The 24,830-nt window shown below is 40.3% G+C and overlaps 4 protein-coding genes across 4 annotated transcripts; 1 reads left to right on the top strand and 3 right to left on the bottom strand.

The window, feature by feature from the left end:
- Positions 1-318: 318 nt before the first annotated feature.
- JMJD5 (2-oxoglutarate (2OG) and Fe(II)-dependent oxygenase superfamily protein) lies at positions 319-3,208 on the bottom strand. The gene is made up of 6 exons (XM_087325089.1): positions 2,746-3,208; positions 1,796-2,008; positions 1,517-1,651; positions 1,285-1,428; positions 1,069-1,161; positions 319-722 (listed from the first exon to the last, which is right to left on the bottom strand). The coding sequence occupies exons 1-6, from the start codon at positions 3,181-3,183 to the stop codon at positions 540-542; spliced, it is 1,206 nt and encodes a 401-aa protein (XP_087181215.1). The 5' UTR covers positions 3,184-3,208; the 3' UTR covers positions 319-539.
- A 1,150-nt stretch (positions 3,209-4,358) lies between these two features.
- LOC147860524 (uncharacterized) lies at positions 4,359-4,846 on the top strand. Its single transcript, XM_087324117.1, has 2 exons — positions 4,359-4,589; positions 4,709-4,846. The coding sequence occupies exons 1-2, from the start codon at positions 4,359-4,361 to the stop codon at positions 4,844-4,846; spliced, it is 369 nt and encodes a 122-aa protein (XP_087180243.1).
- A 4,973-nt stretch (positions 4,847-9,819) lies between these two features.
- Positions 9,820-15,083, bottom strand: LOC147860523 (uncharacterized). Its single transcript, XM_087324975.1, has 7 exons — positions 14,875-15,083; positions 14,043-14,142; positions 13,842-13,962; positions 11,201-11,322; positions 10,693-10,814; positions 10,464-10,623; positions 9,820-10,151 (listed from the first exon to the last, which is right to left on the bottom strand). The coding sequence occupies exons 1-7, from the start codon at positions 15,053-15,055 to the stop codon at positions 9,995-9,997; spliced, it is 963 nt and encodes a 320-aa protein (XP_087181101.1). The 5' UTR covers positions 15,056-15,083; the 3' UTR covers positions 9,820-9,994.
- A 1,985-nt stretch (positions 15,084-17,068) lies between these two features.
- Positions 17,069-19,533, bottom strand: LOC147860522 (pentatricopeptide repeat-containing protein At2g33680-like). The gene has a single exon (XM_087324890.1). It carries the CDS (start codon positions 19,451-19,453, stop codon positions 17,435-17,437), a length of 2,019 nt encoding a protein of 672 aa, XP_087181016.1. The 5' UTR covers positions 19,454-19,533; the 3' UTR covers positions 17,069-17,434.
- Positions 19,534-24,830: the final 5,297 nt, after the last annotated feature.

Raw genomic sequence — 24,830 nt, 5'->3', positions numbered from 1 at the left:
AATATATGAGAGGAATTATGTTACCTTCCACTTATGTATAAATATTATTATCTGCTGTTGTCGATTCAGTTTATGACGGCTTAGTTGGTACCCATAAATTTATTGAATATTCAGGTAGGTTTTAAGGACTTTAATGCATATTCTTAGACATGCAGGTAGCTACCTGATCGTGCATTCAACCTATGGGTAAACCATCAACAAATGATTGAATCTTTTATATATTGGGTCATTAAATCTGCAGGCATCATTAAAGGCCCCTAGTAACATTTCAGTGGTCCAACGGCACATAAACAAATTAGTTTTGAACCAGCACACCTTTGTATAATATTTCTGAGGCTGTTTAGTCATTGCATCTGGCGTTTATCACTGTCTACATTACATGGCTGGCTACTCTTTCATACATTTCTTCTATATATACCCATCAGTAAACCATGAACTAAATAGCGTCACACCCAAACAAAAACGCTACTTTGTAAATCATGGAAATAACAGTCAAATGTTTTTGCATGACTCTTTGAGGACAACAGCCTGCCACTCTTTCAGTCATCTTGTTCTGTCCCACTCCACCAGAAACTGACCGAAAAACTCAAGCTGAGAGACCTTACATAATGCCACCATTTTGGGGGAATGTAAAGCATCTCTCCTTCCTCCAATGTACAGTCCATGAAGGATAGATTTTGTGCCAACGGGAACTTGCTATAATCTGGATTGTCCAAATCCACCTACACATTTAAAAAGCAAACAGTTATGAACTTGTGCTAATACAACATCAGACAACGTCCCTTCCAATATGCATGGAGTTGGGAAACCCTGAAATTATGTAAACCCTGTAACCAAAATATCCATAGTTGGGAAACTGTTACACCCCCTAAATCTCCATAATTAAGAAAACCCTAAACCCTGAAACCAAAATATCCATAGTTAAGATCCTAAACCCTTAGGTAAGAGAACATTGTCAACATCTTGTATTAATTCTTCACCATAGCCAAGAGCAAACATATCTGCAGTCTATTCCCTACATAACCTTGATAGCCTGGTGCAAAAATATAATCGATCTGCACCAAGTACCTGGCTCGAGTTACAAAGCATTGTTTCTTCGAATGGATAGAGTCCTTTCGTAGCTTCTGGAGAGTAGAGCCTCACATATTTCTGTCCAACAACCTTCAAAAAATGCTCAATGTAAGAGAATGTTTGATGGTTGCAGAATAAAGAGACCACGCACATATTTGAATGCTAAACAAAATATTTAGGTTACAATTATGTCCATTAGAGAATTTCACTAACTTGACAAAGAAGGTTATGATGTGGATCATAATGTAAAGGTGTGACTGTTCCTTTTGGACCAAGCCATGCATTTATCACTCTTAGTTCTCCTCCTGATGCTGCGCAATAGTCAGGAATCCTGATGTCTTCCTGAAGTTCGGGAATCTGAAGAAAAAGATCTCCCCACAACTCTAAATCATTCAAGTTTCAACAGCCCATTTCTGAAAATAAGCAGAGCTACTGCTTGAATCACCTGCTCGAAAAGCGGATGTTGGGCTAGATATGGCCGTTCAGAACAATTACATTCAGATACTTGAATCCTTTTAAGAAATTCTAACATCGTCATAAGCTCCTGTTTCCAACCTGAAGCAAGGTAATGTTCCCCCACCTACAGTCCAGTGATCAAAAGCTTAGAAACTAAAGAACTCATTGTTTTGGGTGGGGTTTCTTTCACTTACAATTTAGCAAAAGAGACAGATGTGTTTCATCTGGAAAAGATTTTGAGCAACTAGTGGAATGAAACGACATATACCTCCACAGGCACAGTACGGTTTCCAACAACATCCATGAAGTATCCCATATGACTCCATTTCTTCAGTGCTGGCCAATGTGTCATTGCATTTGTTATCACTACTGGGAAACTTGGCATAAAAAAGTTGCAGAGGAAATCTTCAACTGGTAACAGACTCCTCTTGCTGATTTCCAACGAATACAAAGATCCATGGGGCAGCTCTGTTGTGACCACCTATTTATAGATTCCTAATAAGCTGGCTATTTAGACCTAAAAATCTTGAGACAATAATTGTGAAAGAATCTCTTTGACCCAGAATGATCAGGACAAATAAAATTGTTCTTTTGCAAAGTGAGCAAGAAGGCAAAGCAAAATCACATTGCATTACTATTAGTAACATAGAATCAACATTAATGCGCAACATTGTCATATACAATCTGTATTAATCAGGGACATGCGTAGCATCAACTTTCATGCAGTGCATAACCGCACAAGATCACAGGTAATATAGGACGCACTTACATATGATTGGCATTAATGCATGCTCACATACCATCAATGTTATCCCTATTACAGAATAATTTAATATAACGGACAGAGTAATATATGTATATCGAGATTATAATGCATTATCACTTACAACAACGGATGCCAAAGTGACATTTATTACCAAAAGGATCTATAATAAAGCACACTGGATGCCAAAATTATATCCTTAACATTTTGCACCATACCACACAATAGATGACAAGAGTAAAATATGTGCTATCAGCATTAAACACCACAAGGCAAAACGGATGCCCAAAGCAACATATGTTAGCCAATCAGGCTTCCAAGACTATGTTCTTATCCCCCAAGAAGACATGATGTAAAAAAAACTTAAAAAGCAAACTATATAATGAATTGCTAAGTCAGCCAACCAGAATCGTGAGTAAAACATGCATTGTGTGCAAGGGTTAAGAAATACCTACATGGGACAAGTGGTCTGCCACATCATCATGGGGTATCTCCACCTGTGCTGCGATATCATCATCATCATCATCATCATCTGAAATCCGCTTCTGTCTTTCTGAGATGGCCGACTGAATGCGAGGTTTCAGGAGAAGGCCGCCCATGAGGAGACCCATATCCAGGACTCGGAGGGCTGCGCGGGCATCATGAAGATGGGTAGCAGCCAAGTGGAGGCAGGAGAGGGAGTAAGCGTCACGCCAAGCGGGATGGACGGCGTGCCATGGCCCCGAATGGAGCTGTTCCCACGCCATCTCGTGGGCGGCATCAGCGGCGCCGCAATCGCCCTCTGCGGCGCGCGTTACCATGGAAGCATACGCGAACCCGCCTTGACCACACACCTCTCGCAGGACATGCTGCTGCTCTTCTGCCTCCTCCTCCTCCTCCTCCTCCTCCTCCATGGATCGCCAGGTGGGTTAGAGACAGAAAGAGACAGAGACAGAGACAGAGTTTTCTCTCTCTCTCTCTCTCTACGTAACTCTCTCTCTCTACGTAACTCTGTCTCTCTCTGTCTCTCTCTCTACATAACTCTGTCTCTCTCTCTCTCTTCTCTCTCTCTACATAACTCTGTCTCTCTCTCTTTATCTCAAAAGTGTAAGCAAAAGCCTATAGGAGACCAAAAAACTGTGTATATAACATTGTAACAGCTATCCCTTGCTCTCTCCTCTTTGTCCCCATAAATGGGCGCGACCGGGACTCCCAATTATCAGAATTCAAGCGAGATCACTGCTTCATGTCCGGATCATTGGTAAAGCCTCGCGGAACGCCTAGAAAGATATGCACTAGAACAAACGCATACATGTCCTCCTGGAAAGCCCCAGAAAGGTTTTTAATCAACCTAAACCGATTAGGCTTTTGAAATGCTAATATGATATGCCAAACTTGTGTTAATTACCATTTGAAAAGCCCGACCTATCGTGTCACACCTTGTCATCTCTTCTAATTCACTATTGCATGGGTTAGAGACAAAGACAGAGACAGAGAGAGACTCTGCTCTATGTGTGTGTATGTGTGTCTGTCGTCGTTTGAACCGCCGTTTATCGTCGTCGCTACCGCCGTCGTAGACTGATGTCGCCGTTGTCGTCATTTGTCGCTATTGTCTTTCGTCGTTGCCGTTGCCAACCGTGAATGTCACCTACACCTCTTACAACGTTGTCGGTTGTGTAGACGAGAGAGTACAAATGTGCTTCTACACTTGTACCTAGCGCGCGCAAGACATCGATGCTCGGCTAAGTTTTTCTATCCCTTTTTGACTTTTTCTTTCTTCTATCTTTTGAATTACAACATGACTTCTCGACGAAACCATAGGGAAACACACGACGAAATTATAAGTAAGGAAGAATTTTTAGATGTCCTTAAACGGTTAGTTAAAATGGAAAAATGGGCAAAAGAGATTGAAGCTCAAAACCAAAAATATAAGGAAGAAAAAGAACGTTGAAATAGTGAAACTTAAGGAAGACAACGTGAACCTTCAAAAACAAGTTAAGGACCTTGAGACATCTAGGATGGTGAAATATCCTCCCTAGAGGATATTAAGGACGAGATAAAAAAGGTTAAGGAAGAGGTTAAAAGCGATATGGAACTACCAAAAACTGGGTGGGTTGATGTAGTAAAACGTAATATTAAAAAGGAACTAAAGGATGAAAATATTGTAAACACCACCCTTGAGGAGGAAAAAATGTGTCAAGCTCGACGCTTGAACGTAAGAGTTACTGGGCTCAAAGAAGGGGCATCTCCCGACGAAGATGCACAAACATTAGGGAAGATGTTGGGGTACGAAGCCCTACCAATCACTAAAACTTGGAGAGTAGGGCGTGTCACACTAGGAAAAGAGCTTTAGTCCTCCAGTTTAAGGACTCAGAATCTAGGATCACCTTTTTTAAAAAGAGACCAATTCTTCGAGGTTTGGGCGGGGACCCTATCTACCTCGATGAAGACTTGACCAAGATGCAAATTGAGCATCGTAAAACTTGTATGCCGCAAGTCATACAAGCTCGTAAAGAGGGGCACCGTGCTTTTTACCGAGACGGACGTGTGATAATTAATGATCACGCCGCCAATTGATGGCGTGTGGCCCATGTGACAGACAATAAACTTAGGATGACCTTATAGAATTGTAATGGTGCACTTTGGACACACCCTGGCCGTCTAGAGGACATTTTGAAGGTATCTGATATACTTTTTTTAGTAGAAACACATCAGAGTCCAAATCGGGGACTGCCACAAGTTGACGGTTTTCGTTGGGAATCTGTCTTTAGACAAACATCACGTCGACACACTACTAGAGGGTCTGGAGGGGTTGCAATATTATTTCGGAGTGAGATACATAATAGGATAGAAATACTAAAGAGAGACCCAGAAGCCCGTTTTATGTGTGTGAAAATCCTCACTAGCAAGGATCAGGTGATATTTATCGCCGTTTGTTACTTCCCCCCGAAAGGATCCCAGTATAATACGGTTGGAGAGGCGAGTATAGTTGATGAAGGAACACCACATGGGCCTTCTCCATATGAACCATTATCGGATGACATAATTCGATATTCTTCTCAAGGGGAAGTTTTCCTTGTAGGGGGTTTTAATGCGAGAACCCAATCCCGACAATGCACAATATTTCAGATGGATAGAAACATAGAAATGGTGAATGTCGACCCTTTAGCCTTAGCCATAACACGTACATCAAAAGATCAAGGTGCGGATACCACAAGCTTTGGCCATCATTTGCTTGAACTTGGAAGCTGACACCAGATGATCATATATAATGGCTTAGCCAAGGGGCCGGGCTCGGAAGAGCTCACATGTTTCCCACATGGAGGAGGGGAAAGCACAATTGATTACCTAATAGGACGCCCTGAAGCTACCCACATGGTTAACTCCTTCCGAGTGGTCCCATGCCCCATTGGTGCAAACCATAGCTTCCTATACTTTGAGCTAAAATGTGACATCTCCCACGCCACCAACTCTAGTCAACCAACCCATCACACTATAATACATTTCACACATGAGCTCGCTGACATCTACTCTCGACATGTACAAGCCCATCTCTCCTCTTTTGATTCTTCCTTGCCTTTAGAGAATCTCACTACAGAACTCACACACATCCTTCACTCAGCAACAACTAGTAGCTTCCCATGCGCGAAAGGTTCCAATCATAGTAGAATAGGGTCTATGCCACAGAACAAGTGGTATGATGAGGATTGTAGAGAGTTGTATAGACAACTTAAGGTGTCGCGACTTCGTGGTACTATTTCCTCAGTACAGGCTCGCAAAGAGATGCGCAAGATGACACGGCGTAAAAGATGAGCTTGGGAAACATCTCAATATTGGGAACTCTACCATATGTTCATGAGTAGGGATTGCGCCCTTGCATGGAAGAGACTATGGGAACCGAGACCACAAACACCCATCGAGGAACCCAATATTTGGCACACATACATCGAGAGACTCTACCATGTCCCGAACCAACCACCCATTCCAATGCCTTCCACACCTCGACCTATCATGGGGACACTTTTCACGACCCCTAGGGTCACGAAGGTCATAAAAAAGTTACAACATAGGAAATCCATGGACCACACAGGATTGCGAGCCGAGCACATCATATATGCTCGAGAGTGCCTAGCCCCCCTTCTCACTCTAATCTTCAACTGTGCCCTCGCCGAGGGTTTTCCACCACAATGGGCCATGAACACAGTGGCCCCTATACATAAAGGAGGGGACCCAATGGACCCAAATACATATAGGACCATTATGATAGGTCATACGCTCACTAAACTATATGGTGCAGTAATGGAAGCATAGCTCAGCGATTATATGGAAACGTTAAGTCTTCGCGCACCTGAACAAGCTGGCTTTAGACGAGCCTTCTCCACTATTGACCGTATCTTCACACTTAGGTGCTTAATTGACCAAACGAAGGCCCGTAAGAAGAAACTATATTGTTGCTTTATGAACTTCCGCAAAGCCTTTGACATGGTTCCTAGGGAGAGGTTGTTTGATAGACTTAAGAGATTGGAGATACCAAATGACATGATCTGGGTCATTTATGCCTTATATGAGCAAGTCTTTGGGTGCGTACGATGCCCAGGTGGCCTATCTTATTGTTTCACTAGCACCATTGGTGTAAAACAGGGTTGCCCCTTGTCACCGACTCTTTTTGGGATCTACATTGATGAGATCACTGATTTTATTGCTCGAAAAGGAGGCAAGGGATTAGTTATTGGGGATACACAAGTTAGTCTCTTACTCTACGCAGACGACATGGTCTTGCTCTTGGAGTCGGAACACGACCTACAAAAGCATCTTAATTCCCTTGATGACTTTTGTACACAACGAGGACTAGTAGTGAATCTAACGAAAACTAAAGTCCTTATCTTTCATACATCATCCCGAGTTAGGAGTAAATGTCACCTAACCCTTTCTCATACACTAGTTGAGGTAGTGGGATCATATGTATACTTGGGAGTCACTTTTAGTGCTCGCTCAGGTAAATTCTCGATGACCCAGGCAGCCAAAAATAGACTAACGAGAGGGTATGCGTCCCTCTCACTCTTAGAGAGACAATGCCACCATGCATACTTTCAAGAGCCACGGACTAAGGGATGGCTCTTCGACTCATTAGTGACCCCTTCCCTCATGTATGCATCAGTAGTATGGGCTCCAGCCAGGTCTACCATCCTTCATGTGGATGCAATTAGAGAGACCTTTGGTGATGATGTTATCACGTCAACTCCAAAGCAAATCGACAGTACCGCATGACATTATTAGAGTAGAGTTTAGTCTACCGCCGATGTTAATAGTGGTAGGTTTTATTCATCGGATACATAGCCAACCACAAGATAGGATATCCCGTCGAGCCTTTGAGGCATCCCGATCCCTACATGCATCTGGAGACACTAGCTCTTGGTATAGCATTGTGGTGAGTTGGTTACTTGCAAATGGCACAGACATTAATATCCTACCTCCCCTTAAGTACAACCATGGGATTGATCAAACTCTAATATCTCATGAAGACCGTAATAAAGTGATAGGCCAAGAAATATGGCAAATTTACACTCGATATAAATGGATCACCCCATGAGAGCCACTCCCATCTAAAATGTTGTACTATAAGGAACACTTCTTGCACTTCTCTAAGTTAGGTTTTATTACACGACCAAGATATCTAGATACATTCTTATCAAATGCACTAAGGGTGGCCATTGGACAACTTAGGATATCATCTCACCACCTTGAGATTGAGAATGGTCGCGCTAATAGAGTCCCTAGAGAGGAAAGGCTATGTAGGTTATGCCACATAGAGATAGAGGATGAGTATCACTTCACATGCAAGTGCCCAATTATTGATAATGGTGGAATACCAAGACATATTAGGACCCTCTCCAAACTATTAGATTCCCCGACTGTAAAAAGACTAGGTAGGTATATCTTAGAGCTAAAACAACATAGGGAGAATAAATTACAAAGTGTTAATCACAACCCTTTTACTATTCATCAACATGTAACTACTGTAATTTTTCAGGAACAAGGGGAGACGATGAATGTGGATACACTTACACTACTCGATCTCTCCCTTGAGGAAGCAAAAATACAAAGAACAACCAAACGCCCTCGGATGTTGGGCTTCCAAACAAGTCGACGTGGAGTAGAAAAGATTAAGAAGATAAGGGAACATGAGCTACGTCGACTAGAAGCTATGGTTGGGGTACCTTTTACATTGGGACCACGGGCCACATCCACATCGCAACCCTTTGACCTCCCGCTTCTCTTCGAGAGACTTGGATGGAAATGAAATTAGGCCTAGTATAACATCTTTTCATTGTAGAACATGTTTTTTTTAGAACTATTTTTTATCTTATTTTGATTTTTTTACTTTCGATGAATGGGTAAATATCCCATTTTTTCTAAACCATTTGTCTCATGGGCCAAATTTGGCCTTAGAAGACGTTAATATATCTTTCTTTCTCTCTCTCTCTCTCCTCTCTCTTCTCTCTCTCTTTATCTCAAAAGTGTATGTGTAATGTAAGCAAAGCCTATAGAGACCAAAAAATTATGTATATAACTATTAACAGTTATACCTTGCTCTCTCCTCTTTGTCCCGAGAAATGGGCGCACCCAACCGGAACTCCCAATGATAAGAATTCAAGCGAGACCACTGCTTCATGTCCAGATCATTGGTAAAGCCTCGCGGAACGCCTAGAAACATATGCACTAGAGCAAACGCATACATGTCCTCCCGGAAAGCCCCAGAAAGGTTTTTAATTAACCCAAACCGATTAGGCTTTTGAAATGCTAATATGATATTCCAAACTTGTGTTAGTTACCATTTGAAAAGCCCGACCTATCATGTCGCACCTTGCCATCTCTTCTAAATCATTGCTGCATGGATAAAGGTAGAAGGATTTTCCAATTTAGCGCACAAACTCATCATGAAGTATGCTACATGGAAAACGAAATAGATTCAAGATGCATAAATGCATATCAACTTACTAGGAATGTAAATAAACCACTAGTATACAAAATATTGGACTCTTTGTTCTTAGGTTATTCAAAAAATCTCTCCATACATAAGATGTGCTTATCATTGTGGGACCCATTGCTCCACAATTAAATGCAAAACCCTCATGGGTTACAAACCTAACACTTCGCCACTATACCACGACTGATTGCACCACAATTAAAATTTATGAAATTTAGCAAAGTGCGCTTAATTTGCTATGGGCAATAATTTGTTGGATTGAATTTAGGTGGGGATACAATGCTATACATCCTCCTTGCTTATGAAAAGGATTATTTGCTTGCAACAAAATATGCTGAGCTGTAGGAGAGGTCAATAAATATGCCTGGAGACAACAAAAGGAATAGTAGCAAAGGAAAGAATAGCATTTTTGGGGGGACTTGATAGGGTTCACTTGTTATTACCAACTGGTGTCAATATTCAAACTTGTCTAGAATGTCTGTTCTAGTTTTTTCATCATAACCATAGCCATAAATAAATACTAACAGCTCAGGCTCGTGAAGTAAATGAACGCAAAAAAACCTTTGTAGTGTTTGATAAGTGATTGATGTCAATCCTTCATAATAATTACATTGATGACATAAGAATGGTCATTTTCAAGGTCACTTTTAATCATCACGGAGAGACAAGAATTTACAGTATCATACAAATTTCCCTATTATATATCCTTTGGATATATTTGTTTAGAAGGTCTTCTTTTATACTTCAACTAACTTCTGAATCAATGATGCGGTCTCCTCTTGTAGCTCTGCATTTTTCTCCCCATTAATTCTAACTTCAACTGATGAAATCTTATCAGTTTGAAAGAAATATCTTGCCTTTATTTGCACTGTCCAGTTCTCCCACAAGCTCTTTCTGGAGAAAATAACATAGTATCCATGAGTTCTTCGTAACTAGAGCACACTCCTAACTCTTCAAAATATCAGAACATTAAACCTATTGAGCTTGTATATCTCTTATCAAAACCTTTATGCATCTCTGTAAGTTCAAGAGGTTCAAAAACAATGAACCTCTTGAACTTACATACATGTCTACTAATACAAAAAGCCTCTACCAAGGTCATCGTTATTCAGTGTTAAGGTGTTCTATGAAATGATACAACAGCTACTCTGCTAATGCGATGAGAAACTGTAACAGTGATCAATGTGTGTCACGCATCTTCTATACCTTTCGGTTTCCACACGCCTGCGTACAAGCATAATTATAACAAATACTGGCACCATAGCTGAGCAAAGATGCTTTAGGGTATGACCACTAACAAGATTATGAGTTAGCTTGTATATCCCCTTGTCTGTTGCCTCCTCCACCTTTGCAAGAAGATACCAACCTGTGAGAGGAAAACTGTAAACACAAACTTAAGGTATGTCCTAGAAATGGGTATTGCTTATGTCCTTACCTGCACCCCAAAGCCAGTATACAGAATGCGTATACTTAGGTGGCAGAGCTATTGTCATAGCAGGTATGGCAAGACAAGGCACAAATTGCACCAATGCATATGGACGTAAATCATCTGCAAATCTAGATAAATGACAGGTTTATAAGTTTCAGTATCTTAAGTTGCACATAATCATCATCTTCTGATATGCAATATAATAAGCTAACTGAAATGAGTGGAAAAACGGACTCTCGTCCTAAAGCTATCTTGAACTAGAATACTATGTTAGAAGCACTAAGCAATGAATGAATGTACATATCTGTACTGTATTGTAAACATATCACTTGACTAGTTTCTGGCAAATCAGGAATATTGAATAATAAAATTCCATGAATTAATGCATATCAAATATATAATAACTCTTGCCTCAAATGGATCACTTTAAATGGAGCAAATGGAAAACACAATAAACCTTGCCTCCGATTAGATCACTTAAAATAACGGAAATGAAAAATTCAATAACCCTTACCTCCAATAGACAACACTAATCACACCAACAAGAAGAAGAGGAGCAAGTGAAACAGTTCCCTTATGTTCATCCACCCTTTCTATAATGAACACCGCCATTATTGATGAGAAGGCAATTGTCATCTGCAACAATGATATGTCAAAGACAAAAAAACAAGAGGTAAGGTACCATCTCAAAGAAAATATGACATAGTCCTAAGCTATAATTGGACAGTGCATAATGATGTGGTGGACGTGGATTAAGGAATGACATAGTCCCAAAGCATCCTCACATTACTATAATACCATTCGACTGTGCATAATGACCTCCAAAAAAGTCATTGGCTACATAGACTCCACGCAGTAGTACAAAGAAAATGTTAAGGATCCAAGTCAAGCAATAATGAGACATAACACACTATAGAAGGTATACCATTCTGATGGTAAGGTAAGATGGTGATGAAGTGTTGCATATTGGACTCAGTAATGAGAGAAGAACAAGCCCAAAAGATCTTTAGGAAGGAATGATTGCATGGCAAGGTGTAAACACAAGGGACACATGACGGTTTGTGCATGCACTTATGAGACGTGGTGGACGTGGATTAGGGAATGATCACACACCATTCCATCATCCTAGTATTGAAGAGAAGTCATGCAAACTGACAGGTGGCAAGGATCTCCACACAATCACATAATTGCAGGAGAACCCAACTAGAAGACTCTACAAAATTGGAGCCAATGGAGACAGAGGCGTACTTCACAGAATGTAGAATACGACTTAACCATTGGGGAAGAACATTAGCTGTAATACCTATAACCCCTAATAATGATGATAGAGCATTTTGTTGAAGCTTAATCTGTGTACCGAGAGACAGGTCATGCAGTGATTGTGGGATGCATCCTCTAGGAGAAGTCCATGTGTGTGCTACTGCTAGAGAGAAGAAAGAAAGATATATTAACGTTTTTTAAGATGCCAAAATGGCCTATAAGGCCAAGCAAGAGGTTACATCTTAAAATTAACTGCAAGCCAGAATAAACATAACTGAGTAAATAAGTAAACAAAAATAAAAGTGACTAAAGAGTATCGTTATCTATAGTTGTAAGATTCTCAAGTCAGATAGATTGTGATTTTTGTTGGAGAGTGCAGCCCCAAAACTAACCTCTCAACACGTTTTTTGTTCTCTCGATGCACTTTATTCCAAAGATGTGTTTCTTTTTCATCCATTTCCATCCCTCCCATCCAAAGTATAGCCCCACTTGAACTATCACTTAGGGAGGAGTTGGCAGCCATCGTGCACCTACAATCTATTTATAGTTTCCAATGACATTATTATATCCACCATTCTTAAACTTTCCAAAGAGTCTCGATTGAACCAACTAGCTAGATTGGGAAAGTATATGATGATCTTGTTTGCAAAGCCCAATTTTAAGACTACTTATATTGTTTCATCTTCAACACCTACACAAACTGCAATTGACTCTTTGCTGGGCAAAGATAGTCATGGTCATGCTTTCATGCTCTTCAATATGAAGTCTCAAGTTGCTAGTCAATTTGTTGGCAGAGATAACGAGAACATCTGATGAGTTGTGGGATACAGTCCAACAAAGATATCGTATAGCATTGAAGAACCAACTAGCCAATCTCCAAGAAACTGGTGGTCCTAACATTATGGAGCAGATCAATAATTTCATCTCTCTCAAAATGCAGCTTGTTTAATTCAGAAACAAGACCACCGAGTTTGTGCTTCAATTGATGACCAAGCTCCCAGAATATTCAGAGGAGACATTGAGTTATTGGATATTCAGATGCCGATTAGGTAGGAGATGTTGACACGAGACAGTCCAACAAAGATATCGTATAGCATTGGAGAACTAACTAGCCAATCTCCAAGAGACTGGTGGTCCTAACATTATGAAGCAGATCAATCATTTCACCTCTCTCAAAACGCAGCTTGTTTAATTCAGAAACAAGACCACCGATGAAGAGTTTGTGCTTCAATTGATGACCACACTCCCAGAATATTCAGGAGGCATTGAGTTATTGGTTACTCAGATGTCGATTAGGTCGGAGATGTTGACAAGAGACAGTCTACACAAGATTCACTTTATTTCAGTATTTATTTCATTTGACTTTCTGAAACACCCAATACCATCCCCCTTCATAAATGCATATGTTACATACCCCATTCTCATTTTTGTATGCAACAGCTTTGAGCCTCACTCAGAAATATTCTTTTGCAAGACAATGTATGGTCTATGAGACCTTATGCATGACTATATGGAATTGCAATGGTTCTCTAAGGACAGATGTCAAGCATTTTAAAGACACCTCCAAGGAACACAGATATTGCTCTGTATACAGAGACCCATCAGTGTGTACTCTCAACAGCAACATTCGTTAGTAAAGTTCTTGAACATTGAGAGTCCCTATTCACTTTCATATGTATTAAGGGAAAGTTATATTTTTGGTCTCATAGGTCATATTTGACCTTCAAATACGATAAGAAAATCCTATCCCTCTCTCTCTATTTTTGGTCACATACATCATATTTGACCTCGGAAGAGATGGTAATAAAATCCATCTATCTATCTATTTGCATGTGTGTGTGCGTGTGTAATAATGACCAAGAAACATATAATACCTACAAAAAGAAAATACTTACAGGCAATCGATCCCATACAAGAGTAGAGTCATCAGGTTCAAGATGATAATATGCTGAACCAAAGGCTGTTGATGTGATACCAATAAAAAAGAACGCCCAACCCCATATTTCTCCTTTAGAACTATATACAATAGAACAACTGTTGTTAAGCATTAGATACCTAAATAGAGTGAGAAAGACTGAGCATGCGCACATAGTTACCTTAATCCTAGATAGTTTCCATGAAAACATAATACAAGTCCAATAATCCCAATAACTAAGTAAGGAAAATTTGAGAGCACATTTAGTGTGTTTGGGATACCTGAAAAGAGCATTGGCAAACTCAAGTATATTAGAGGAAAAATATGTCCTGGAGAATATACATGTAAGTTACCAAAACAAAATCAAAATCAGTTTTAATTTATCAAGAAACATGCGAGCAAATTGTGACATCATTTCACCCACATTTCTACAAAACACAAGCTCTACATAAACAATTATGAATATACGGTGCCCTCCGTTATAGCAGAGCTGATGAAATCAATTTTCTAGATTTGGCTAAACCCTAGGCTATTGAATTGAATGTCAATTCCACTCTAATCGTGTGATTAAGCATGATTATTCTATGGATTAAGTTTACCATAAATAATGACTGTCACACTACCAATATAAAAAACTATGCTAACCACAAAGAAGAATGCTCCCAAAATAAGGTAAATACTGCGACAAGTTTCACCAATATTCACCCATTTTTTTATGCTTTTATTAGGGTTCCCTTAGCCTATACACACACTCTGACCATTCAGTAAATCCATAAGAATTCTTTGTTTTTACCCTGAGATTATTACTTATCATCAATAAAACCGAGATAAATAGAGAAAAAAATTTATAAAGAGATGCGGAACTGAAAATATCATGAACCACCAACAAACACAAACACAGGAGACAGAAAAATCAAAATTTTCTAAATCTAAATCAAATAGTTAACTGAAAAATCAACAAACAGAGGTCCAAATACGGGAGAGAGAAAAAAAAACTCAAAGGCACGAAATACCGAAAAAGCTCCGGTGGTCAGCGAAATCGTGATAAGACTGATCCTGGGTGATTCGGGGAGTGACCACCATGAGAACTACGAAAGAAAGAAGGGAAAAGCACCAAATGAAGGCCCTGTTACCGATCAGTCTACCTAGACAGGAGGAACCTGATCCCCATTCATCCTTCGACCTCGTCGCCATCGCTGCGGAGGTTCGATTCTCTGCGCGATCTCGCTGATTTATATGGATTTCTAAGCGAATGCCCCGCTGTCTTTTTATGTAGTCTATCTTGCTGCTGTTTTTTGCTATTTGCAAAAATGCCCTCGGTCTATCTCTCTTGTGTGTATACAGTATAATGAGAGACAAAATAAAAAACTAACATAAGGTAGAATCAACAAAACACCCCACCTCAGAGAATAACGTTTATTATTTAAATCGTCTTCTGTAAACTGGCCAAGGCCATTTCCGGAAAATACGGCCTAATTAATGGAATTGATCTTCCAACATAAGCCTGACCAAATGGCATCGGACGGAAATAATGCAAAAACATGTTCAACGATTCCAATGACACTAAAACAACTTTGATTCAATGTGAAGAATCCATTCACATATGTAGTTATTAGGAGGGTAATCATTATTCGCCTGATCATGATTTCATGTGATCGGCAAAAAAATGTAACCGCGCAAATTTTGGCCATTTTCCTTCTATATCTCTAATATTTTAGGTGATTAGTGACCCTTTTTCTCTAGGTAAAGCGGGGAGTGAACATGTTCAAATTCAATACCTAGCAACATGGTCACATGCGCATGCGGTTCTCTACTATAAAATTAGTCCTTATTGCAATAAAATTTGGTTATCAAAAGACATAATATAGGCTATTTGTGAAAATACCCCTCCCTATTTCCATAGTTTTGACTCTTGAGAATACCCTTAACTTTTTAGGAATCGTCAAAGTACTCCAACCTTGTGTTGTGACTGCCATATCATGTAGCTTCCTTTGTGATTCTTGTACACAACTAGATTTTAGTGAAGTTCTTAATACATACATTGCCCTTACTACCCAATCATTCGAAATCACAACAAGTGTGCTCTCCAATTCCATGAATTTCACATCTCAAACCACCACAGATTTTAGAAGGAAAATAAATTCCATGAACATTATGAGTGCTTGCATTTAGCACATAGTAACAACTTTCGAACATCACCACTATGCACCAATTTGAGAAGCAAAAATTATGTTTGTTGTAGCAGCGTCAACAATGTCTTGAAACTAATTCTTGAGAAAAAACCATTTTACATTAGAAATTCAAATAGGAATTTAACATGCAAAACTCCTCAAACCAAAACTCTCAATCATATGTAAGAACAATGCTCCCAAACCGGTTGTGGTGGTGCTCAAAATCAAGATTAGTTCTCAAATTGGTTGTGTGGTGCTAGAACGATGCTTTTGGCATCAAATTCTTCTATTGTCCCTTTTTTCTTTGTGGTGCTTATATTTACAATTTGAGTTTTTGGGTTTACAGGTTGTAGGGTATTCTAACCATTTTTATAGGAGATCCTCGTGATTATGAAAATACAAAGGGGTCCTTTTACAAATAGCCTTGCAAGATATATGTATACCATGTGAGTATGCCATATGACTTGACTCCCCAAGATTTCTATGATTACATTTCTTTTTGTGTTGTTCATCTCTTTGCCCTAAGAGTTTTTTCTTTGCCTAACTATCTTCAACCCTTACAAAAAAAGCAAGATGGTAATGTGTTTCTAACCTAAACTACAAGCTTGAATCTATTGGAAAACATAAACTCATGAAACGTATCCCCAAACAATAGTATGTATGATCGCATAACCTTGACGAAATCAATTTTGTTTGCCACTTAACCTTACGTCATTGCCAAAAAATATAACTAACCACTTATTTCAACATCAAGTGATTTCTTTGCTAGTAAAATGCAATAGTCATGTTTGCATAGAATAAATTGCATATGCCCTTTGCATATTTTTTGTATGAATCCAATACTATGATTTATTCGCACTATGGAGAGTATTCACACGAGCAACAATTTAAAACACTGACAATCAAGTTCAAATCCATATTGATATTCAGGTTCCTCCCCCAACAATCCCCTAATTCTTGCATGTCTATCATGACATTGGTGTTCATATGTATTTATACCCTAGTTTTTTTAATGTTCCTTACCTAAGATGTTACAAAATACTCTTTAAAGAATTTCTACTCCACTGAGGTTTCCCAACAGTAAGAAAATAAGATAACATGACATGTGAGTTTATTCAATGACTCGCAGAACAAAGTAAATATTTGTCCCCTCAATTGGATGTGTTACTTGACGAACTCCAAGGTGTGTGTTATTTTTACAAAATGTCGTGCGATAAAGATATCATCAATTGTTGTCTGCACAATATGAGAATGTCTATAAACTGACATTATGTACACTTTTTGACCATTCTGAGACTTTAGCCGTGCCATTAATCGATCATTAATGAACATATGACGTGCATTATTGCACTATTTGAAGGGGTGATATAGCAACATTGCATCAATAATCAGTTAAGATTCTTTAATCTTCCATTTCCACTCTCCTAGCATTAATTTTGTTTGGTGTTGCATGCATGCTCGCAACCGCATATATATTCCCCATATAGATATATGGAGTGTGACATTTGCTATTGAGTTGTATTGATTGTTCAAAGGCCCATCTCCCAATTTCTACATTTATGTATTCATTACAAGTACCCAGAAGTGCCAATAAAAGTGGAAGTCGGTCAGAAGCTCGCACTTGTTCAATAATGTCGATTGCTTTCCGATAGAGTCCGGCACGGCTCAAAAGATCAACCATGCAGGTGTAGTGTTCTATTGTCGGTGAGCGGTGGAAGATAGCATTGATATCACCAAAAACCAGTTGCCCCTTTTCTACCAAACCATTATAATTACATGCATGAAGGAGGATAAGGAATGTCACTAGGTCTGGAAAGATACCTTCTTCGATCATTTCCCTCAGCAAATCTGAAACTCTTTTAACTTGGCCCATTTGTGCACAACCAGACATTAATGCATTCCACGATACAACATTCTGCATAGGAAGCTCTCGGAACAGTTTGTGTGCTTTCCCAAGTATACCACATTTGGAATACATGTCCACCAATGCCGTGTGAAGCACAATATCTAGTTCCAATAACCCACGCTTGCTAACCTCCGCGTGTATCTCTTCTCCCATCTCCAGATATCCTATGTTTCCACAAGCTTTGAGAGCTGAAATGAAGGTGACAGCGTTTGGGGAGATGCCTTCCAACTGCATTTTTCTGAAATAGCTCAACGCTTCATCACTGAGTCCATGCTGGACATACCCAGAAATTAATGCAGTCCAAGACACCACATCACGTACTGAAATCTTGTCGAATATTTCTTGTGATTTCTCTATCATATCACATTTAGCATACATGTCCACCACTGTCGTGCCAAGTACACTATCAAGTTCAAATAACCCATTCCTACAAAACTTCTTAATGAGTTCTTCTGCTCTTTCAAAATTTCCTATATTGCCACAAGCTTTCAAAATGGAAATAAGGATGACTTGATTTGGGAAGAGGCCCTGATCAAGCATTTGCATAAAATACTTGAGAGCTTCTTTATCAAGGCCAACATGGACGTACCCTGCTATTAATGCATTCCAAGATGCAACATCCCGAGTTGGTAGTTCGTCATCGAATACTTTCTGTGCTTTTTCCATCATATTACACTTTGCATACATGCTCAGTAATGCACTGCCTAAAATAATATTTCTTTCCAGTAAACCCAACATGCGAATCTCTACATGTATTTTCTCTCCGACCTCCAGGCATCCTATTTCACTACAAGCTTTTAGAATGCTAACAAAAGTGACCACATCTGGGGATATGCCTTCTGCGCGCATCTTCATAAAACAACTTAGAGCTTCTTCACCGCAACCATTTAATACATAACCCGAAATCATAGCACTCCACGATACAACATTTCGTGCAGGAAGCTCCTCAAATACTTGGTGTGCTTTCCCCATCATGCCACATTTCGCATACATATTCACTAAGGTGGTACCAAGAACAATGTCTTTTCTCAAGAAACCTTGTCTCTTGATCTTGGCATGTATATCTTCTCCCACCTCGATAAATCCTTTATTACCACAAACTTTCAGAATGCATATATAAGTGACAGCATCTGGATAAATGCCTTCATCTTGCATCTGATTGAAGCATTTCAAAGCTTCATGGCCAAGTTCATGCTGTCCATATCCAGAAATCAATGCATTCCATGAGACAACATTTGGGAACGAGATCTGATTAAATACTCTTCGAGCTTCTGTGATAGCACCACACTTGACATACATACTAAGAAGAGCATTATTGATACAAATGTCATGATGGAATGCCTGGTTTTGGATGACATCGCGGTGGACCTTTCGGGCTCCGTTGAGGTCTTTCTGTACACCACAAGACTTTATGAGCTCCAGGAGCACGCTTCGATCTTGGAGGTCTCCATGAAACCTGAAACTTGGATACGTAACATTGTCTCGATTAAGATCTTTTCCAGACAGCCTCGACATGAAACCCTAATTCATCGTCAACCTCGTTCCATGGGAGATCCTGCACACAGATGCCCCCCTATCTATAGGTTTTTGGTTATTCCCCAGAAATGCCCCTAGGGGGTATCAATCTGCAACGGAACCGAACCCAACAGCAAAACCGAGGCTTAACGGTTTGAACGGTTCGGGGGAGAGTGGACACACAAATGCCCCTTATCTAGGCTTTTGGTATTCACCATAAATGCCCCTAGTGGCTCACACATGCATGTCTCGGATTGATTTCCCGAGAGTCATGAATATACTTCTACAATTAAGGGAGAAATAGAAACCATACGAGTGTTCGGACAACACCTATACACGAGAAGAAGAGAATGGATTGGCCATAGCCTTGCTCAAAAACACCTTGCATGTATGAATTGGCCAGCAAGCTACATTTTTTAGGGAATAACGACGACTTCACGGAATTGTGGTGACAGTAAAGGAAGAACAATAGGTACTTCAAAGTTTTTCCCTAGTTTAAAAACTCTCCTAAAGATATCACTATGTAGAGGAATGTGTTCCATTTTCGTTCTTTTCCTACCTTACCTTTGATACCACAACTCTATCCCTATATGTAGTAGCATTTGATCTCCAAGTTGTCTCATAAATGTGGTTGTTCCATGTGGTCTTTGGCATCTCCCAACCCTCGGTTCTTGCACTCTCTTCAACAAAGTGGTCCCTCTAGGTGTTCCCATTTGCCTCTTACATACCCTAATTTGGGCTCAAGTGGGTTTTTGGCTTGTGTTATGTAAACTAGGCAAGCGAAGGTTGATGGTCCTATGTTATTCCATACGATCAACTTGAGAGAACCCTATCTTTCAACCCCTACATTCCCCAAGTGGCATCTAGTGAATTAAGATATATAAAGTATCTAATAGATACTAGGTGAGAAACTTGGGTTTCAACCCCTAAACATAGTGCTTGTAGTGTAACAACTTACCACTAGGGTAAGCTAATTACGATAATAATAATAATAATAAAAGAACCCTATCTTTCAACATGGTTTGATATGTACCTTGAAGTTTCTACGGACAAAATCCCACACAAAAACTCGTCAAGACAATACGTGATGGTCGAAACACACAACAATATCGCATCATACCAATCTACATACTATAGAGTTCATTTATGTCTCTATTGCATAACTAGGATAATCTACTATAGTTGTCACTAAAGTATTGTATTAGAAGTTGAAGGTAACGTAAAATGTGTAATGAATCATTCGAAAACGTATAGACAGGGTTGTTTGTAGAGATGAGGAAAATAAAAATTTAAGCTCCATTGAAATATAAGTGCACCAACTAAAATATGCTTTATCTCGATTAAAGCCAACAGATAAGCATGCCCCTTGTTCTTCATTCAACGATACTCTTTGTTCTTTTTATCTAAGAATACAATTCGCCACATGTCAATTAATAAGGGGGGCCGTTCATCATGAATCAATAAATGAAACTCTCCGCAAATTAAGACCAAATATAAAATCAAAAGTGGTGCCCTCATGCCACTACAATGGGTACAAGTGTTATATGGAGAGCTAAAAAAAGGCTGAGGCGGTGCCCCCTTTGAACCTAGTTTATACTAAATCGTGAGAGTAAAATATTTTTAAGGTAATGAACCTCAATTAATAAATTGGCCTTCTAGGTTTCAATATGTTGCTATATGAATATCAAAAGAATTGTTGAGATCGTGATTAAATGAACAAAAACTCTTGAAACTAAAAGCATCCTTACGTTAGCATTTGTTTTCAGTGTAACTATTCATAAGCACATCTCACAACGAATTATATTAGGAAAGAAATCTATGTATGTGCATGTTGGTAAGTGCATTATTGTCAACAATGAGAAATATTTCATAGCGAGAAGTGCAATTTGTCCCAGCCAAACTACAAAAACAACTCCAAATACAAGTCGGGCATGTTCAAGAGAGTAATGCATCACCAAGTTCTAGAGATAAAGGAAATCGCTCCAAATTACTTTGGGAGCTACAACACCATGAGCAATTATTGTGCCATGGCAATCGTGTGGCCAAATTGTGCTAATGGTCAAAAGGAGGCAATGAGTGATGGTGACCCAATAGGGGAATCACCTTGATATTGGGGGGGGGGGGGGGGGGGGGGGGGGTGGTGTGCTTATTCAACATCAAAAGGAACCACCTCCCAACAATTATTGATTGAAGAATCAAAAGGATTGAACTTTCATTGATCTAGTGAACAAAACATAGATGTTTCTTTAACATCTAGTAGTATGTACCACTTCCTTTCGTGACAACAATGCCAACAACTCTTATTGTGACTACCAATAATTAATCGAGGCTATAATGGTTGTCTTCAAGGTTTACCAAGCCATCTAAACCATGATTGGATACCACAAAGGTACATTCAACAGATGTCAAGTGTTGTATATTGTGGACCCTTAAATCATCTATGCTCGATCTGATCAGTAAAATCACTACCTCTTCTATTAATATTCATCGTAACTTAGTAGAATATGTCGGGATCCTTGACTCCAAACTTCGATTGTCTTCATAGATAAGAGATAATGAACCCACCTCTTGAATGATACATCTTCAGCATTTCGAAATTCATATTGAGTCTAGGCCAACAAAACTTCAACGCGTTTTCAAGTTTCCATGAATCCTATGTTTTTAATTTAACTACTGGAACTTGTGTCCATACAAGTGCTCAATGAGAAGTCATGGCTTGCAACATGGAACTAAACACGCCGGTTTGTAAAACCCATTTGATTGGCTAGGGAGAAAATATTCATGAGAATTGATTAGATCTTGTCTAGACACTCTTTCCACTCTACTAATGGAGAATGGAAGGAGTGCTCCCCATGTAGAGAGGAAACCACTAAATCCCAATGAATTGTATATGATTTTTTGTTCTTTTGTTCTTTACATGTGATGTGCTATAATGTTATTCTAGGTTAAAATTAGCCACAGTTTTGGGTAGAGTAGCCCCTCCTAAGTTTGGTTAGAAATTCTCTCCTTCTTGATTGTATGTTATGTGCTCTTCTTCTAAGGTTAAATTAGCCACGGTTTTGGGTAGAGTAGCCCACCCCCCCCCTCTTAAGTTGGCAAGAAATTCTACACACATACGCAAACACAATTCCTGTACCTGGGTGTGTGTTGTCTCCTTTCAACTACATCTACGGATCGTTAGGTCCACTTTTAGGGCTGCTGGATGGCAACAACTCATGATAATAGATGTCATGCTTATCATGCTAAGTTAGTAGCTACAGCTAAAGATGGCATGATTTCAGCCCTAGATGCCTTTAAAGAGGCAGATCCTCTTATTACAGCTAAAGATGCCATGATTCCAGCTAAATATCCATTCAAAAGAGCAGGCCCATATTACATGGAAATCAATATCACCACTCATCATCAAAAGACCATGCATACCCATGTATTATGCACTCTCCTGTTGCCATCAAGAAGTTCAATTAATTCCTGAAAATAGATCCTCACTTCACAAAACATTGCTATCTTCAAAGTTTTTGTATACAAATTTCAAGCCGAAAGTTTATTGAATCTCCTGTTGTTTGCTCGGAATGACTAATCAATCACTGTACTGGATTACGCAAAAACCGAAGATAGACTATACCCTTAATTAAATCCTCAGCATGGACCGTTGTACCCTTCGGGTTACACCCAAAAACAGTCAAAACAGTACAGGAATTAGCGCGATGACGAAATTAAGCTTACCAACAACTCAACTGGAATCACAACCAATTAACAAGTCTAAGAAAACGTAATCCAAAACACAAAAGGAAAACAAATCGAATGTAAAATTATAAACAAATCGAGAGTGAAATTGTGAAGATCCAAGATGGACAGACTTAAAAATATGTGAGCACGAGATACAGACAGCACTTTAGAATGATGAAATGCTTCTTCTGAAACATGTATTGAAAGGAAATAGATATTTGAAGGAAATTATGTACATTCATTACATGATGTTAAATTCATGTAAAACAATGGCAAAACTTTGTGGTCTTTTTGTTTTTTTAAATCCTGTCTTGTTAAGAATCCCAAATTTGAAAACCAAATGAAGAATGCCAAGAGGTTTGCAGTTCGAATATTCTGTGGGCGCGCACAGAGATTGTGGCTTGATCTCTCACATTAAAGACGAGAATAATCAATCACTGAGGCAAAGCAAGTGTGAGGGCAAAAACTGATTTGTTGTTGATCTGATGATGAAGGGGGAGGGAAGTTAAGATCGATCCATGGCAGAGCTAACGGCTTGATAACTTTGCTGTCATGATCGGTCATGTTAGGAGCGCTTCGATCCGTTACAAAACCACGCGGGCAATGGAGGTAGTGATTGTGAGGGGAAGAGGGGCTTTCTGAGTTGAGAACAACGGAGGAAGAGGAATCGGAATCAGAGGAGGCGGAAGGAGCAGCGGCATTAGAATCGATAGGGGCGGCGATCATCATGCGATGATGAAGGGGCGGATCGGAGGCCAATGTGACCGCAGGGAAGCCTGCGGAGGGATGGGTGCGCCGCTCGCAGCTCCGCTTGGAGGTGGGCTCATCCGAAGGGGGGGAGCCTAAGGAGCCAGGCGGCACGATCATCATTCTCTCGTCGCGATCGTGAGGGAAGCTGAGATATGGAAACGGCCGCTTCTGGCTTCCGCGGGCGGAGGTGGAGTAGGCGAAATCGAGCAAGGTGGAATTCAGCCACGACTGTCGGAGGCGGAGGCGGCGGCGGAGGAGGAAGGAGGAATCTGAGACGTGATGAGGTGATGAGCGTGGGGGAGAGTCCAGGAAGCCGAAGAGGCGAGCGGAGGGACGGCGAGCGGAGCCGAATTTCGGACACAAGAGGTGTGATGGGGATGGCTGTGAGGAGCACCAGAAGCAGAAGCAGAAGGAGGAGGAGGAGGAGGAGGAGGAAGAAGAGGAGAGGTGATGGGCGAGAGAGGAGGGGTAGTCTCGAAATTGGTCTTGGCCTTGGTTCCTCGCAGTGAGCGGGCCGCGTTGTCGTAAGCCCGGGCGGCGTCTTCGGCGGTGTCGAAGGTGCCCAGCCACACCCGGGTCTTCTTCCAGGGGTCGCGGATCTCCGCCGCGAACCTCCCCCACGGACGCCTGCGGACTCCACGATAGTGCGGCGATGAGGAGGAAGGCGGCGCCGCCGCCGCCGCCACCACCACCGGAGGTGGTTGGAAGCGCTGGCCGTCCATCTGCTGCGCTAGCGCCGGCGCCATAAGGAAATGGAAAGCTGGTGGGATGAGCGAGAGAGAGAGATTGGGATGGATGATGAGTGCGGGCTATGGAGAGGGTTGGGAGAGGGTGGGGGGGAGGTGTTTTAAGTTATGGCAAGGAGCAGATAAAGAGGAAAATATAGCGAGAAGGAGAGGCT

This window comes from Azolla caroliniana, unplaced genomic scaffold (genome assembly GCF_043228905.1).
Source record: "Azolla caroliniana isolate FFs.n. ecotype wild unplaced genomic scaffold, voAzoCaro1.0.p SCAF_9, whole genome shotgun sequence".
Lineage (NCBI taxonomy): Eukaryota > Viridiplantae > Streptophyta > Polypodiopsida > Salviniales > Salviniaceae > Azolla > Azolla caroliniana.
This window is presented reverse-complemented; position numbering and strand designations above follow the sequence as displayed.